General features: G+C 44.6%; 1 protein-coding gene across 1 annotated transcript; it reads left to right on the top strand.

Annotated features, from left to right (window-relative positions):
- Window positions 1-10,258: 10,258 nt before the first annotated feature.
- On the top strand, window positions 10,259-15,536 carry LOC308324443 (homeobox protein Hox-B1a-like; the record flags this gene model as incomplete). Its single annotated transcript, XM_080776488.1, has 3 exons — window positions 10,259-10,304; window positions 10,440-11,201; window positions 15,103-15,536. The coding sequence occupies 3 exons, from the start codon at window positions 10,259-10,261 to the stop codon at window positions 15,534-15,536; spliced, it is 1,242 nt and encodes a 413-aa protein (XP_080632614.1).
- Window positions 15,537-18,004: the final 2,468 nt, after the last annotated feature.

Here is an 18,004-nt window from a genome sequence, read left to right as displayed (position 1 = left end):
CATTTAGTTTGACTGGTTTCCAGATAAGCATTGTGAACATAATGCAAGGCGTTGTGAGCTTTCCAGATCGGCTATCTTCATCACAATGTTTGCCTCTTTCCTATTTCATATTTGCGGTGTGAAGTTACAAACAGATTCAAATCTCACAGAAACAAAATTCTCTGGGGTGAGCAAAATGTAATTCAAACTGAGTAGTGCATGCCAGACCCAATCTGTTCTAGAACTGGTTCCTTTTACACCAACAGAACTTTGTTTCTAGAACTGGTTCCTTTTACACCAACAGAACTTTGTTTCTAGAACTGGTTCAAAACTATATCATTTAGCTGGGGACCCCCTGGAACTCCCTCAAGGACCCCTGGGGGTCCCCGGACCCCACTTTGGGAACCACTGGTCTTGTCAATGTGAGATACAGACACTCAACCTGTCCACTGGAAAAATAACACGCACACACAAACACACACACACACACACACACACACACCGTATCGTATCACATTCCATGTTTTTCTGAAAACACCGACTCTGTTCCCGGAATAAGGTGATGGTACTTCCTGGTTCTGTTGGGTCACGTGACCTGTCTGAAAGCTCTGAGCGCGCTCAGTGAGTGCCGTATCCGATGACAGCACCCTGAGAGAGAGAGAGACACTTTATCAGTGTGAGGATATGAGTTGTCATAGGGCCAGCATGTCAGCACGCACGCACGCACGCACGCACCCACGCACGCACGCACGCTAATCTCCGGGACTCCGGCCCCTTTGGACAAATAGCCAACTAAAAATCTCTGCCCCAAATGTCTCACATGGGCCTGTTATAGCGCCACCAGGAGGCCTGTTATGGCAGACAGCTACTCATAGACAGACAGACAGCTACTCATGGACAATTGGACAGGCAGGAAGGCAGACAGCTACTCATAGACAGGCAGACAGACAGCTACTCATGGACAATTAGGCAGGCAGGCAGACAGCTACTCAGACAGGCAGACAGACAGCTACTCATGGACAATTAGGCAGGCAGGCAGACAGCTACTCAGACAGACAGCTACTCATGGACAATTGGACAGGCAGGCAGGCAGACAGACAGCTACTCATAGACAGGCAGGCAGACAGCTACTCATAGACAGGCAGACAGTAAGACAGCTACTCATTGACAGACAGACAAATAACTACTCATGGACAGACAGACAGACAGGCAAGGCAGGCAGGCAGGCAGGCAAAGAGCTACTCATGTTATGTTATTATAACAGCTACTCATTTTATGTGCAATAATTTGTGCAGTTATGGAAACAGCTCTTTGTGTTTATGCAAGAAAATGTAACACATTTATTTATTTACATATTGTGTGCATGCACATTGTACTTTGATACATTTTGCGAAAATAAAGCAATTGAAAGAGAGAAGTTATCAAGTATCATTAATGTCGTAATTTTATCTACTGGCCCCTGGCCCCTTGCCATTTTTGTAATGTGGCCCACAGGTAAATCTATTTGAGTATCCCTGTTCTAGACCATGAAAAGTTCAATCATGCACTTCAATGCAGCCAGAAAACGTTCGTCAGTCTTTAGGACAAAATCGATTCGATTTTTTAATATGGATTCTAATATTGTGGCATTAAAAACGCGATATATCCCTGAATCACATCATCATTACATCATGCAAATCTGTACACATTACACCAGCTCAGTGGACTTGTGGTTAGAGTGTCCGCCCTGAGACTGGGAGGTCGGGGTTCGATCCCCGACCGGGTCATACCAAAGACTCTAAAAATGGGACCCAGTGCCTCCCTGCTTGACACTCAGCATCAAGGGTTGGATTGAGGGTAAGTCCCTGCGACATACTAGCGTCATGTCCAGGGGGTGTACTTGTACATCAAGCTGCCTCACGCTACAGGAACAGGAGATAGGCTCTTGCCCTGTGGGCCTCATGGCTCGGCAAGGCTACTACTACTATGTGATGAAGACGGATCTGTCCCATTGTTCATATTTCATCCTGATTGGCTTCTACAGTCTGCTGGAGAGGCATGTTATATGAGCAAAATGCACATCATATGAAATCATAAATGTACAGATATTGTCATTGACAGATGTTAGGTTCTCAGCTTATGATCGTTGATGACTATTTTTCTATGCATTTGATGTATCACCATTTGTTGTTCTTGCTTACTGTAAATCGCTCTGAATTAATAGCGTCTGATAAATGCTGATCTAAATGAGTTCATTCTAGTTGTGTTTTCATATAAATTAGTTATATTTTCATATAATCAGTTAATTCCTCTAATTCTACTGTTTTTTTTTCGCCCTGTGGGTCAGAATGTGACCGTGGCTCGTATCAGGGCAGTACAGGTGGGGTCGCGACCCCTTCGAGGGTCTCGATGAGTGACGACCTCTCTTTGACCTTTGACACCGGGGCCGTTCTTATCTGGGGTCACGGCAGGAATCTCCACTCAGTGTCACCCATCCCATAGTTCAGAAGGAGTTCAACAGCATGGTTACCATGGCAACCATACACCTCCCTTCATTCAGAGCAGTGGATTTCAACCATTTGATGACATTTAGCCTCACAGACCCAAAACTAAAGAATATTGTAGGCCTATCAAGTGGAAATCAACTGGCAAAGTGATTTTAAAGTTGTTTATCGTCGTTTAATGCAATCAAATTCAAGTTTTCTGTGTGGATGTATGGACTGTCAAGGATAGAAAGTAGTTTTTTGCCACTCAATAGGTGTAATGAGGGTAAATTAAGAAATGCGGATGTTTAACAATAATGTAACTCTTGAGAGTGTAAAATGAAACCATGTGGACCCGTATAGAGCGGCTGTTTAAGTCTCAGGAATTAAAGATCTATACGGGTTCATTTGGTTACCAAATCTCCATCATTTAGCTTCATAATGCGTTGCCGACGTCACATTCTCTATAATTATACATTATATTACATTATACATTATCTGTATACCCTGCATTTCCAGCTGGCAGATTGGTCACCCTGGGTGGAAAACTGCTGCCCAAACACATGATTGAGACCACTGTAAAATAACCACTGTTCTGGGGGGAAAAAACTGAAGACATATAGAACACATTATTGTCTGCTGTGTTGCTTTTAGATGTGTACACTGTGTAATTCATAGAGATATATCTAAAGAGCACAAAGTACGTTTCTGAACGTATCTGAAAGTATCGCGAGACTGTCCATGTCCACTCTTCAGAGAGAAATTATTTAACTGCCGCTGTTTAGAGGCCTCAATAAAAACGAAGCAATTAAGTTATAAGAGAAAACAACCTGTGATAATTATGTCTTCTTTTATATTCCTGAACAGATTATATGGCTCATTTGTTCGAGCATATTAAATATATATATAAATATATGGCTCGGTTCACTGCCATATATTTAATGGAACTTCCGGTGCGAGTTTTGCCTCCCATGAGCGTCATGGCGCATCCCATGGCACGTACAGTCCTTTCCTTCCTTCCTTCCTTTCAGAATTTTCCTTGATCCACGGGAGAGCAGATTACATGCAGAGATCACAGAGCTGACCCCGGGTCAGATTTACATGACAATCCTAAAACACTGTCTTTATCATGGACAGTATCACAGAGCTGACCTCAGGCCAGATTAACATGACAATCATGTCTTTATTATTGACCATAAAAGACTCTCTCTGCTGTGGTTGTTGGTTTGACTTAACAGCTGCTGCAGGCAAACATGTCATAGTAGGCTACTGTACTTATTTTAGGCACGCTAGCCCTAGCTATTAATTAGTATAGATTTATAGGGCGCTAGCACCTCCTATATTCAGCTATTAGTGTAGATTTATAGGGCGCTAGCACCTCCTATATTCAGCTATTAGTGTAGATTTATAGGGCGCTAGCACCTCCTATATTCAGCTATTAGTGTAGATTTATAGGGCGCCAGCATCTCCTATATTCAGCTATTAGTGTAGATTTATAGGGCGCTAGCACCTCCTATATTCAGCTATTAGTGTAGATTTATAGGGCGCTAGCATCTCCTATATTCAGCTATTAGTGTAGATTTATAGGGCGCTAGCACCTCCTATATTCAGCTATTAGTGTAGATTTATAGGGCGCTAGCACCTCCTATATTCAGCTATTAGTGTAGATTTATAGGGCGCTAGCACCTCCTATATTTTTTATAGGGCGCTAGCATCTATTAATTAGTGTAGATTTTCGTCTTACACAAACATTAAATTCCCAACGACAATGAATGGAGAGTTTTACGTCAGCCGACCGACCGGACTCACTCAATCGGTGATCGGCGATTTACTGGAGAAACCAATCTTTTATATACCATTTAAGTGGTATAAAAGTAAATCGTTTATATAGTATAATATCGTTTTGCATCTTTCTGACAGGCAGGCCTAAACATTCTCCCCTTCCTCCCCCCACACACACACAGGAACAGTTTGGAGGTGGGCTTTGACATAAGAATTTTGGAAATATTCAAAGTTACCCTTATGCGCAGTATACTGATCATGAGGAAGAATATCGGTGATCAGGATCGGTCCCAAAAACCTGATCGGAGCGCTCTGATCGTAAGACCTCTAATAATCAATATACTGGAGTTGTGGAGCAGGGAGGTGAGTCGGTCAGTCGGCCGGTCAGTGTGTTATTTGAGGAGGTGCTGGCAGAGTGTTTAGATAGAGAGACGAGAGAGATAGAGGAGTTGAGTGAAGAGAGAGAGAGAGAGAGAGAGAGAGAGAGAGACATGACCTAGTCAACCTGAGTGCTGCTCTGAACCTGTGACCCCCAAATACCCTCCTCGCCTCAACTCTGTGTCAGTATAGATATACTCCACACGTTCCAGACTCTTCTCCCTTCTCTAAAACGCCCTGGACAACGCTCCACACGTCCCAGACTCTTCTCTCTTCTCTAAAACACCCTGCACAACGCTCCACGCGTCCCAGACTCTTCTCCCTTCTCTAAAACACCCTGCACAGCGCTCCACGCGTCCCAGACTCTTCTCCCTTCTCTAAAACACCCTGGACAACGCTTCACGCGTCCCAGACTCTTCTCCCTTCTCTAAAACACCCTGGACAACGCTCCACACGTCCCAGACTCTTCTCCCTTCTCTAAAACACCCTGCACAACGCTCCACACGTTCCAGACTCTTCTCCCTTCTCTAAAACACCCTGGACAACGCTCCACACGTCCCAGACTCTTCTTCCTTCTCTAAAACACCCTGCACAACGCTCCACACGTCCCAGACTCTTCTCCCTACTGGCTCCAAAACTATGGAATGAACTTCCCATTACAGTCAGAACTGCAGACTCACTCCCAATATAAACTATGGAATAAACTTCCCATTACAGTCAGAACTACAGACTCACTCCCAATCTCCCGCTGTATAGTCTGAAAACCCACCTCTTCAGACTCCATCTTGGCCCGTAGCACTCGCCCTAGCCGTGACAAACTAGTGCATAGCAGAGTGGCTCACGGCCTCAGCCTCATGCCTTAAAAGTAGGGTTGCACGATTATGAAATTATGACCGATATCCGATCTCTGATTATTTGCAGGGTCATATCTGCCGATTCCGATATTATACAGACCACAATGGAAACAATCCTAGGCCCTATAGGGTTTTATTGGCCCAAAGCCTGGTAAAGTATTCAATCAATCAATCAATAAATAGCCTATATACTCTTTTCCAAGTGACTGTTTTCACAACTGAATGAGATGAGTCAACACATTAAATGTAGAAAAATGTTGACTTAATATTTTACACATTTGATTTGGGTTTTGTTCAAGACTAGAGGAACTAGAGACTGAACACATTGATAAATTGTTACATTTTTATTTTATAAAATCTTTTTGCTGGTGAAAACTGATGAAATAATCAGGATTCTTTTGATGCCGATACAGACATGGTATCGGCCGATGTGGACGATTCTGCTACCGATTATTTTGCACGCGCGCACGCACACACACACACACGCACACACAATCCCAACAAGTCATAATGGAAGATGGTGGGCGTTATTTTGTGTTGTCCTCTTGTACCGACCAGCCTCCCAACAAGTCCCTACGTCCCCCCTCACAGAGTGTGTGGGTAGTTTTATGAACCACAGACAGACAGACAGACAGAGTTCCTCTTCTCTTCCATTCTTTAATAATTAGCCAGCGGCCGTCGGCCACTCCGCTCCCCGGCCTGTCCCTGTCCACCCACGGCCTCTGGAGTCTAGACCCACCGGCCACCTCACCGAGGGAGAGAGACACAGAGAGAGAGCGGCCCTGGGTGATCTGTCAACTCACCGAGGGAGAGAGACACAGAGAGAGAGAGAGAGAGACAGAGAGAGAGAGAGAGAGAGAGAGAGAGAGAGAGAGAGAGAGAGAGAGAGAGAGAGAGAGAGAGAGCAGCCCTGGGTGATCTGTCACCTCACCGAGGGAGAGACAGAGACACAGAGAGAGAGAGAGAGAGAGAGAGAGAGAGCGGCCCTGGGTGATCTGTCACCTCACCGGGCCGATGGAGAGAGAGAGAGAGAGAGAGAGAGCTGCTGTGACAGGAGAAGGATGTCACATGGAATACAACCACCTTAAGGAATGTATATACAAAGCATTGTTTGTACCCTGCACTGTTTACAGGAAATGACCAAAAGTAGGTACTGCAGAAATGCTGTTCATATAGAGTAAACAGAGCAGCTAACCTTAATTCAATTGCATTTGAATAAATTGCTGCTATACTTGTCGCAAATGTTGTTTATACTAAGTGAACTGCAAACACATTGAAATACTGCCGTCAACAACATCTGCAAATTAGTTTTGGTTGTCCTGATCTGTGGCACGATATTATAGTAGACTTTTCTTTCTTTCTTTCCGTCCAGAAGGCCTGTCCATCCTAACTTGGTTTCTTATAACGGATCTGCTCTTTAATTTAATCACACACACACACACACACACACACACACACACACACACACACACACACACACACACACACACACGCCCCCTTTTTCCAAATGTCAAACTCTAAAGTGATTCCACTAAAAAAACAACTCTCTCTCCCTCCCTATCTCTCTCTCTCATTATAGACATTTAAATCGTTATGACCGATATCTCCTAAACGTGACAAACTCACTCAGCATAGATTCCATGGAGCACAGATCGATTATGGATCATAAAGTGATCTAATAAATAAATGAAGTCATGGTGATCAGATGGACCAACTGTTGGACAACAGGATCCACACACATGGAATAATGGGTTAAATAATCTCCAACTAAAATGCTACAGATGTTTAAAACATTATAAGGGTCCATTTGGTTAGCAACTCTCCATCATGTATTCCTGGGACCACCTGGAAGCCCCTCGAGGGCCACATGGTGGTCCACGGACCACTGTTTGAGAACCACTGATCTAGGATCATAAACTATAAGAACTAGGGTTGTCCCGATCGGATCGGGTGATCGGAAATCGGGGCCGATCACGTCATTTTCCAAATGATCGGAATCAGATCGGGAGCCAAAAAAGGTGATCGGGACATCGCAGACTGGATATTGTCTGTGATTTGGGATATTGTGATATGTTGGCATAAACGTGTTCTATAAAAGATAAATATCGGATCGGGAAAAATTGGTATCGGCAGATACTCAAAATCAAATGATCGGGAATCGGATCGGGAGCTAAAAATACGTGATCGGGACATCCTAAGAACCGTCCTATATCCTCAATCTGATATACGGCAACCTTCCCCGTGTTTCTTCACTATAGTCTGATCCAGAAGAACACAGTTTGCCGGCCACTGCTACGGAGCTGACAATGAGGTTATATCTGGAGTCCTGCCTCAAAGCAGACCAGAGGTAGAAAAAACTGTCGTTAACTTTTGTTCTTTAAGTAAATTGGGTGATTGATTGACTGACTATTAGTGTAAAGATGCATCTGGGCGGTATGGTTTAGGCTTACAGTAAAACACTTCCTATTGTGGTCCCATGTAGATTGGTGCCACATAGTGTCCATGTGCGCGCCGTGGCATAGGGTTATTTATTTTATTTGTTCTGTACTCTGTTCTACTCGGTATAGTTGACAAACATGTACTATTGTGTTAGTCTATGGATCTATAACTCATGCAGTGGTTCTGTGTTAGGCTATGGATCTATAGCTCATGGTTCTATATAGAACGTTGTAATGTCAAGGAGCCTCATATTATTATTAACTGTAATGGGACTGTACACACAAATATAAGTGGAACCATTTTGCAACTCCCTCAAGGAACCATGAGGCTGATGAGGGTCCCTATAGCCGACACACTTTGAGATGCAATGCATTACCCCTCTCTCTCTCTCTCTCTCTCTCTCTCTCTCTCTCTATCATCATGAGAAAACAAACATGTAAGTTCACATTGCAAAGAGTCAAATAAAACAATCTATGAGAAAACTAAGTGTAATGTACATCTGTCTCTCATGGGATGGGGCCGGGGAGGGGATATATAGCTATATGGACCAGCAGGCCAAAAGTTATATTCTTTCCCTCTCTCCCTCTTTCTCTCTCTGTCTCTCTGTCTCTCTCTCATGGTGACAGTCGGGTGCTGGCATCAGATTGATGGCATGGTTTGATTGAAGTCTCTTTGTCGCGCTGATGTCACGGCGCGTGATGGATGAGGACGCGCGGAGACAGACCCCCCCCCCCCTCCACCTCCACCTCCTCCCCGCCTCGCGACGCTCCCGTGACGGACTGAGTCGCTGACCCGAGCCGCTAAACTTCTCCTTTCATTAGGACACATTATTTTATACACGGGGCCGCGTTGTTGTTCATTACGGGGTCGTTGTTGGTTGGGACGTGGCGGTGTGGGAGAAAGGATGGCATTTAGATTAATTTAATAACACGACAGTGCTTTTTTTGTTTGTTTATTGAACTATAATATATATACACTTTACTTTACTGAGCTTTTTAATGTAAACTGTTAATAAAGTAATCAATCAATCAATCAATCAATCGGCACATCAAAAGTGTGACTTGTATAGTTCTGTGACTTATGTCAGTTCTGTGACAGTAGCTAACAGATCTATTCTCCTTAGATTGAGCCTAATTTAGGCTACTAAGAGGTTTAATATTGAAATAAAACCTCGCACAGCCTTCCACCACAACAACATCAAAGTGTGTCACACGTTTTCGACGGACTTTTGATGGACTTGAAGAACGTGTATGTATCCTGTAACAATTACAAGCACAATGCAGGCCTATAGGCTACTGTAGGCGTTTGAGCGTCTTTTACAAACAGCAGGGGATCGCAATAAATAAGCAGATAAGCATCAACTCAAGGCAAGTCGTCACATTATAAGTGAGATAGTCTGCACATGATATATATATATATATAGTCGTTCCTTAAAGAACAGTCAATTCGATTGAATCCAAGTCAAAGGAGAGAAAAGCGCTTACATTGTCAAACAAAGTGTGGCAAAAGCATGCATGCATAAAGTTAATGCACGCTTTTTGAAACGCATAGCAGACATTTAGCTATATCATAGGACTTTCAGATTTTAATACGGTGCACTTTTCAGACAACCAGCAGCATTTTCCTCACATAGTATACAAGGAAAAATGTATTTACAAATGCAATATATACTTAAAATGTATTAATTTAGCCTATATAGGCTACTACTGCTACTTAAGCCCAAGTGAGTATTAAGATTATATCATATGTGACTGCCCCCCCCCGTCACATCTACACAGGCGAGGTGACGACGCGCTCACGTGACCCGCGACGGACGGGACGGTCAAGAGGTGAGACGAGAGAGAGAGAGAGAGAGAGAGAGAGAGAGAGAGAGAGAGAGAGAGCGAGCTAGGTGTCACATGCGGTGGAGGAGAAGTGTTTTATTTTCAGGCTGACAGCGCGAGGTGACTCGACCATTTTACGCTTTTTCCGTTCCATCATTCTGCTCAGTCCCTAGTGTCTCCGTGACACGCGGGCACGCACGCGGATACGCACGCACGGGGATTCCCTTCCTTCCTTCCTTCCTACTACAAGGGCTTGCATTGGATTGGGAGAGAGGGCCTTCCGCTTTTACGCGCACGGACGCACGCTACGCAGTGACAGCGCACGCACACAGACGCCACACACACACAAAGCGATGTGACTGATCGAGAGATGCAGTGATTTATCATCGGATGACTTATTGTTTTCTTTTATCTAAGAAAGCTGTTTTTTTTTGGACACGCGCGCGTGGAATATTTCCTAGAGTGGACTTTCATTCATTCATTCATTCATTAATTCACCCATCCATCCATCCATCCATCCATCCATCCACCGGTCCACCGGATGGACAGCGGCCCCAGGATGAGCTCCTATGTGGAGTACTCCATGTGTAACCGGCCCGGTGCCAGCGGACCGTACCCCCACGGGTCCAAACCGGCCTACCTCCATCACCACCCCCATCACCACCACCATCACCACCACCACCACCTGGACCACCATCACCATCACCTCCCTCCTCACCAAGGCTTTCCTCCGGCGGCGGGGACCACCGGCTCCTTCCACGCGGCTCCCGCCGGCTCCCCTGCAGCCGTGAACGGCTCGACAGGAGCGGACAGCACCGGGGGAGACACCTTCCACAGCGGCGGCGGGGCCGCGGGAGCAGACAGCCGGCTTTACGCGCAGCAGCAGGCCGCCGGTACCGGAGGGACTTCTGAGGTGACCCAGAATCAGAATCATCATCATCATCATCTTCCTCATCAGCAGCAGAACGGCTACCATCCTCATCCTCATCCTCATCTTCATCAGGGCCAGATGGGCCTACCGTCGCCGTACAACAACAACAACAACAATAATGTCACCGTTAACACCGGGAACGGTAACCCGGCCTACGGGGCTCACAACACGGACTACCACCCCGGCTCCACCTCCACAGCCACCAACCACCAGCCGCAGTATTTCCTGGAGGACTCCCCGGCCTCATACTACCAGCAGAGCGGCTTCGGCAGCCTCTCCTCCGGGGCTGTCTCCTCCGGGGGTTACGGAGCGGTCGCCGGGGCGTCTTACTGCGGGCCGCAGGGCGCGCTGCCCGGGTCGCAGTACGCCCAGCACCCCGCCGGGGGTCTGGAGGCCCAGGCGGCCGCATACCTGGGCCTCTCCCACGGGGGAGGCTACGTGGATCTGCCCGGCGGACCCTCCATGGAGACGGAACGAGGGGAGGAGGACGGGCAGGCCGGCCAGGGGCCCACCTTCGACTGGATGAAAGTCAAGAGGAACCCGCCCAAAACAGGTGAGGACGAATAGAGTTGTGGGATGTTTTTTGGTTTTTTGGGGGGGTTCGTTTGATATCGTTTGATGATTTGGTGTCGACACAAAACATGCACAAGTTTTCATGAAAAACTACCGTATATATGTGAGCTTTGTTGTTGCAGTTGTTTTGTAACATAATGTAACTTATCATATACTAGTCAATAGTAAAAACCTAAATTAAATTGTTGTTTTAAGCACTGTAATTAATTTGATAGGTTTTGGCCTACATTACATTTGGGCTTAGGGTAGCAGTTTTATTTGTTTTCCTATAGGCCTAGTCCCAAATCTTAGATCAGTTAACAATAAATCAATCAAACATCAGATACAATTCATGTAGGCTACTATAATACTTTTATAATTTATTGGAGGAGACATGACAACGAATAAGATGCTACAAGTATTATTATTATTATTCCAAAACGAAGCCATATTCCCAGAGCTATTACATGGAATGGTTCCAACAGTAAATCTAAATAAAGGCCTGGTTCCAATAAGCTGTGTGTTCCATCCATCAATCAATCACCTGCTGAATGGAAGCATACAGAATCAATAAAACGTCAGCTATCAATCAGTGACGTCAGCAGAACGTCTCTCAATACCCTAAAAAAACCCTACACAACTATAACCAACTATGACGTCATAATATCAGTTCAAACAAAATTCAGAGATTATTATGATAATGAAATGACGACATGAGAAAATAGCCCAATAAACGATACAATATATATGACATCATAAACGAACGCGGACCAATCCGCACGTGGATGGATGGATAAATAAATAAATAAATAGGCTGAATAACATTAAATTATTCCGTTTCAATAATCTTTATTCTTTATTCTTTATTGATGGTTGCATCAATAATAATTATTTCCACCATTATAGAGCATTTATCGTCACAGAACAACTTGTCTTCATATATAGTTAACTTTGAACGCAGTTCAAAAGTCAGACGCAACTTCATTATATACACACATAGTGTGTGAAATTAAACTAAACTAAAGTGCCAATCAAATACATGAAATATTAAATACATGAAATATTAAAAGCAACTCTCCAGGCTCTGTTGAGGCCTTCAGTTGTCCAGTAGCAGATTGTTGTAGCCTATATATTGACCTGCAGTACTTTCCTTTCAACTGTAAACCCCATTCTACACAAACTGTCAATACAATCAATCAATCAATCCACATGACTATATATACTATAGGCCTACGTTGGGCCTAATATGACATTAATCAATACACACTATACTAGGCCTACGTTAGGACTATACGCATATTTCATGACGACTTAAAATGCTTTAAAAAAAAAGTAGCCTGTTTATAATAAGTGAACATTGAACTGAATGACGGCTTCAACATGCAGGCCTCTCTGTTTCTCCGCTTTCAATTCAATTCAATTCAATTCAATTCAATTCAATTCCATTCCATTCCATTGAGATTTAATGGCACGGGGAGAATAGACGTTTACATTTCCGAAGTAACACAAAACGAACAAAACGAGTTATGTATACAAATAATAAGTATAGGCCCATTAAATATGAATGTGAATAAATCCCAGCTCAGCTGTACTTGTTAGTGTTACATCATTGCCCTCATAGAGTTAGAGGGAATTCTGTCTTAAAGGAATTAATCTGAACAATTGTGCATTTTCTGTCAGAAATAGTTGGCCTGCTACATCCATATAGGAACGTCTCTCTCTCTCCCCCTCTCCCCCTCTCTCCCCCTCTCTCTCTCTCTCTCATTATTTCATCATTTTTCTTCTCTTTACAGTTTTTTCCTCTCAGTCATGTTGCGGTCATATCAGGGTCCAGACACGGACAGATAGGCGCGTCTGGCCCGCTACTAACCCCTCCGACACACTGATAGTCTCTCTCTCTCTCTCTCTCTCTCTCTCTCTCTCTCTCTCTCTCTCTAATGGATATAACAGACTCTGCTTTCCTTCTCCGTGGGAAGTCTGAGCGCCTGTTATCTTTAAAGCAACACCTCCCCCCCTCCCCCTTCTCTCTCCTCCCCTCCCCTCTCTTCTCCTCTCTCTACCTCCCCTCCCCTCCCTCCTCTTTCTCCTCTCCTCTCTCTACCTCCCCCTCTCTCTCCTCTCTCTCTCTCTCCTCCCCTCCCCTCTCTTCTCCTCTCTCTACCTCCCCCTCTCTTCTCCTCTCTCCCCCTCCCAGCAGACTATAGTTTATTGTGGAGAGCCTTATGTTCCCACACTGTACACCACACTGTACACCTCACTGTACACCACACTGTACACCACACTGTACACCACACTGTACACCACACTGTACACCACACTGTACACCAGACACCCTGAGGGCGAGAGAAGTCCCGGGTAGGGTGAAACATGTGTGCTATAGTTAGTATAAGGCCAGGCAGGGCCCAGCCCATTTTCGGGCCTGTTGAGAACTCTAGTTTCCGCCGGCTGCCGGGCGCGGCTGCACTTTGGGGCGGGCCCGTCTATAGAGTTTAACTTTAAACGGACAGATACTGGTCAAAAGCTTTGATGAGGTCAGTGTCGTGATCTTCATATATGGAGACGGCCATATATGGAGCGTGTGACGGTTGCGTGACGTGTCACGAGGCGTGACCGATCGGACCGACGACCATATATGGTGCCATGACCATATACAATACAGTGAAAAAAATATTACTGAAGTTTATTTTATAGCCATTTCTATAGGCTGACAGCCTGCATGTCTCGCCTGCCAAAAACTATAGAGCCTAGTGTATATATATATATATATATATATATATATATATATATATATATATATATACTATAGCTATAGTCTCTCAAGACAGACAGACATTCAAAGGATAAGAGGGTGCTGTTTTTCCTTTATTTTTTGACGGTGGGTTCTCAGATTAAGCAGATCTACAAGCTCACAGCGCACATGGACGCCGTGGGACTGTGGTCTTGTATATTAGTATTTCTGGCCTCAGTGAGAGTCCTTCAGTTCTAACTGATTTATGGAGGTCTCATGTGGGTTATAAAAACACCACGGAGTCCGCTATAAGCCGCCCTCTGGGAGAGAGAGCACCGCTCTGCATGGGAGAGAGAGAGAGCACCGCTCTGCATGGGAGAGGAGAGGAGAGGAGAGGAGAGGAGAGGAGAGGAGAGGAGAGGAGAGGAGAGGAGAGGAGAGGAGAGGAGAGGAGAGGAGTAAATGTAAATAGATCACTAATTATTGTCATGATTTGGTAGTGGAGCTGCCAGTGGACCTAACGAGCCTGACCTGTAGAATTTCCAGCCTCTGCCTCCAATTGATTGCCATGGCAACCCCACACCTGCAACTTAACCATGCAGTCCACTTTTCAAAGCCAGTTTGCACTCTTCAGACTCAGACAGACAGATACAGATACAGAGATCATCTCCATATATGCGGACACAGACAGACAGACAGAACGGGTGCTATGACAACGGGTATTGCATACTATAGGTTCCCAACTTGCATCGTTCCCAAGTAGGCCGGTGGCTGACAGGCCCGTACGGGTCTAGTAGTTCAAATAAAATGACAACTAGAAATGCACTCTGTCGAGGTGCTAACTCGCGCCTCGCACACAGGTAGGCCATTCATGGCCCTACTTGTGCACAAGCAGAGCGTGCAAGTGCTGCTACTAACTAATGTCTATTACAACTGCTGTTATAAACCCTTTAGACACGTTATTGACCTTATAGCAACCTTGAAACGTACCTTGGTTACGTCACCATCAACAGCCAATAAGGGACCACCATTCTTACCACCAAACAAACCTTAGATACACAGACACAGACACAGACACACACACACACACACACAGCCGATCACATTCCCTGCGCGCTCTTCTTGCGTATACGTCATTAAACCATATATTTTTTCTCTCTCTCCGTCTCATCAGTGAAGCCGTCGGACTACGGCGGCCTGCTGGCGGCGGGCGGCGGCGGCTCCTCCTCCCAGAATGCACTGCGCACCAACTTCAGTACCAAGCAGCTGACGGAGCTGGAGAAGGAGTTCCACTTCAGTAAGTACCTGACGCGGGCGCGGCGCGTGGAGATCGCCGCCACGCTGGAGCTCAACGAGACGCAGGTGAAGATCTGGTTCCAGAACAGACGCATGAAGCAGAAGAAACGCGACAAGGAGGGAGGGGGAGGGGCCGGAGGGGGAGGGGCCTCTGTGGGAGGAGGAGGGGCCACGGCAGCTGGCTCCTCCTCCTCGGGGTCCAATCGGGACGCGGAAGAGGAGGCGCTGCAGGAGGACAACTGCAACTCGTCGGAACAGTCGTCGGACGCGTCGTGCGCGTCCCCGGAAGCCTCGCCCCGCTCGGAGACGTAGCGCCGCCCCTCGACCCCTAGTGGTCGTCTCTGGGAAATGCAGCCCCGATGCAGGGCGCAGTTCTCATTGACGGCCTAGAAGGTGGCGCTGATTCCCCTTATACTACTCCCTCCAGGCTGCGAAAGAGTTGTCATTCCATTGGGAGTCGAAAATTGACATGAATTCATCCATCCGCATCTTCAACCGCTTATCCGTAGTTGGGTCGCGGGGGCAACAACTCCATGTGAATTAACGCTTGGTTGTATGACCTTAGTAAACCGTTTCAGACATACTTTACGTTTTCAACCCTATAGGCTAATGTCTTCTTCCCACAGACTGATATGAAAACGAAAGGTTGTTTTCGGGACTATACCGAGTGAAGACCCGCCTCTCGCTGCCTTTCCAGCCAATAATAGTGCTCTTCGGGGTCGGTATAATTCCAAGATGGTGGATGTGAATTTGCTGATCAAGTGGCTTCAGAACGGCTCTGTAGAAAGCAATGCATGCTGGATGACGTTTACACACTATGATGTCACACATACTCAACGCGTCGACCGTGCACGCGTGTCCGTTTCGGATTATCAGGGTAAAAGATTCTGCGAAAGATACTGTACTTTATTTTATAATAATAATAATTTAATGTGAAATGATGACTTGAATGAACCATGAGCTACAGGACACTAACACAGGCACAGAATAAATATGATAAATGAATTAAAACATTAATTAAGAACTCAGGCTACATCCTGACAAAACAACACATGATGTAAATCAAAGCAAAATGCTGAAACTTTTATAGGATAGTCATCATCATCATGTGTTTGGTCTTCAGAAATGATAAGAGAATGGATTCCATTGATTCTATATTAAATACTGGATTGTTTCCCATTCATAACATCAGCGTGTTGTTTTTGGCAGCAAATTTTGATTTTAGTTCTAGTCATAATAGTCTCTTGAATAGTTTTCATTTAGTTTTAGTCACCTTTTAGTCACCTGTAATGTCTTAGTGTTAGTCTAGTTTTAGTCGAATAAATGTCATACGATTTTAGTCGACTAAATCTCCAGTTGATTTAGTCGACTAAAATGTGTTTTGGCGTGCCCTGATGCCGTCGTAATGACACTTGCTGAAAATAGCCGATCTACAAGATTGTAGATTGACTATTTTCAGCATGCAACCAAGTGTAAAATGACTTATACTGGATCTCTTGTCCACTAGTACCTTCCTGACACTTTAGTCTAGTTTTTATTTGTTGACGAAATTGTCAATATTTAGTCTTAGTTCTAGTCATCTTAGTTTTCATTTAGTTCCCATTTAGGTTTAGTCAGTGAAAAAAGGCAGTCGACGGACATTTCTCGTCTTAGTTTTAGTCGACGAAAACAACACTGCAAATAAGTATCACTGAAGCCATTTCATTTTGGGTTAAAAAACGGTTGTACTGGTTGTAGCGGTCAAGTTCACGCAGGTGTAATTTAACCTCACTGAATATGAAACGGCTGTGCAGGGTTTTGATCGGTTTTGATCGGTTTTGATCGGTTTTAATTTATATCCCGTAGTGCAGAGTATAAATAAAGCCTTGAATGTCGGAAGAGGCACCTTGGTGTGTTTTCACGTTTAAATCAAATATGCCTTTTCTTATATAGTATCAGATTGTAAAAGACTTGAGTACGACTTTTTATAGGGTTTAGTTTTATACAATGTAATACGGTTTCATACACTACATGTTCTTTTTTTAAATATAGATTTTTAATAAGGTTTTATAACACTGATGTCAGAACAGGGTCAAATAATAAATGTATTATTTTTTAATGTTTGATGCATTTTTTCCCAATTTATTCTTAGCTTAAGAAATCGTCTCTGGACGTGAAAAGTACGCCTGTGTTTTTATACCGTTTTTATAAGGAAACATATTTTTACCAAGAAAATACTGCCGGCAAAATAATGTGAATGTGTTGTGATGTTTTGCACTATGCAGGAAAACAGGGTCTATTTTTAAACACTTTGATGTCAACCATATTTGGGCTGAAATGTTTCCGTTGTTAATTATTAATTAGATATATCCTGTTTTGTGTGTTTTTCTTTAATATAAACATTCGGCCTGGAAAAGAAAGCAGTGACCTCTGACCTCTTCAAACCTCCGAATGACAGTCAAATATGTTGAGAAAAAATCCTGACAGATAGTTTTAGATAATACAGTGTGCCAGGTGTGTGCGTGTGTGTGTGTGTGTGTGTGTGTGTGTGTGTGTGTGGGGGTGCGTGTCTGTGCATGTGCATGTGCGCGTGCGTGCATGCGTGCATGTGTGTGCGTGTGCGTGCATGCGTGCGTGGACTCACGGTGTAGACTCAGGAATAGTTTAGAGTTTTCTAACAAGGGAACAGAAAACAGAACTACGTAACTACCGTTCCATCAGGGAACTATCTTGTTGGGGTTGTTTTTGCTACTTTTATTAGATTTATTTACTATACAGTATAAATAGCAACATGTATTTAT

This window comes from Protomyctophum bolini, assembly GCF_963924005.1.
Source record: "Protomyctophum bolini genome assembly, chromosome: 11".
NCBI classification, from domain to species: domain Eukaryota; kingdom Metazoa; phylum Chordata; class Actinopteri; order Myctophiformes; family Myctophidae; genus Protomyctophum; species Protomyctophum bolini.
The sequence above is the reverse complement of the archived record's forward strand: the minus strand, read 5'-3'. Positions and strand labels throughout refer to the sequence as shown.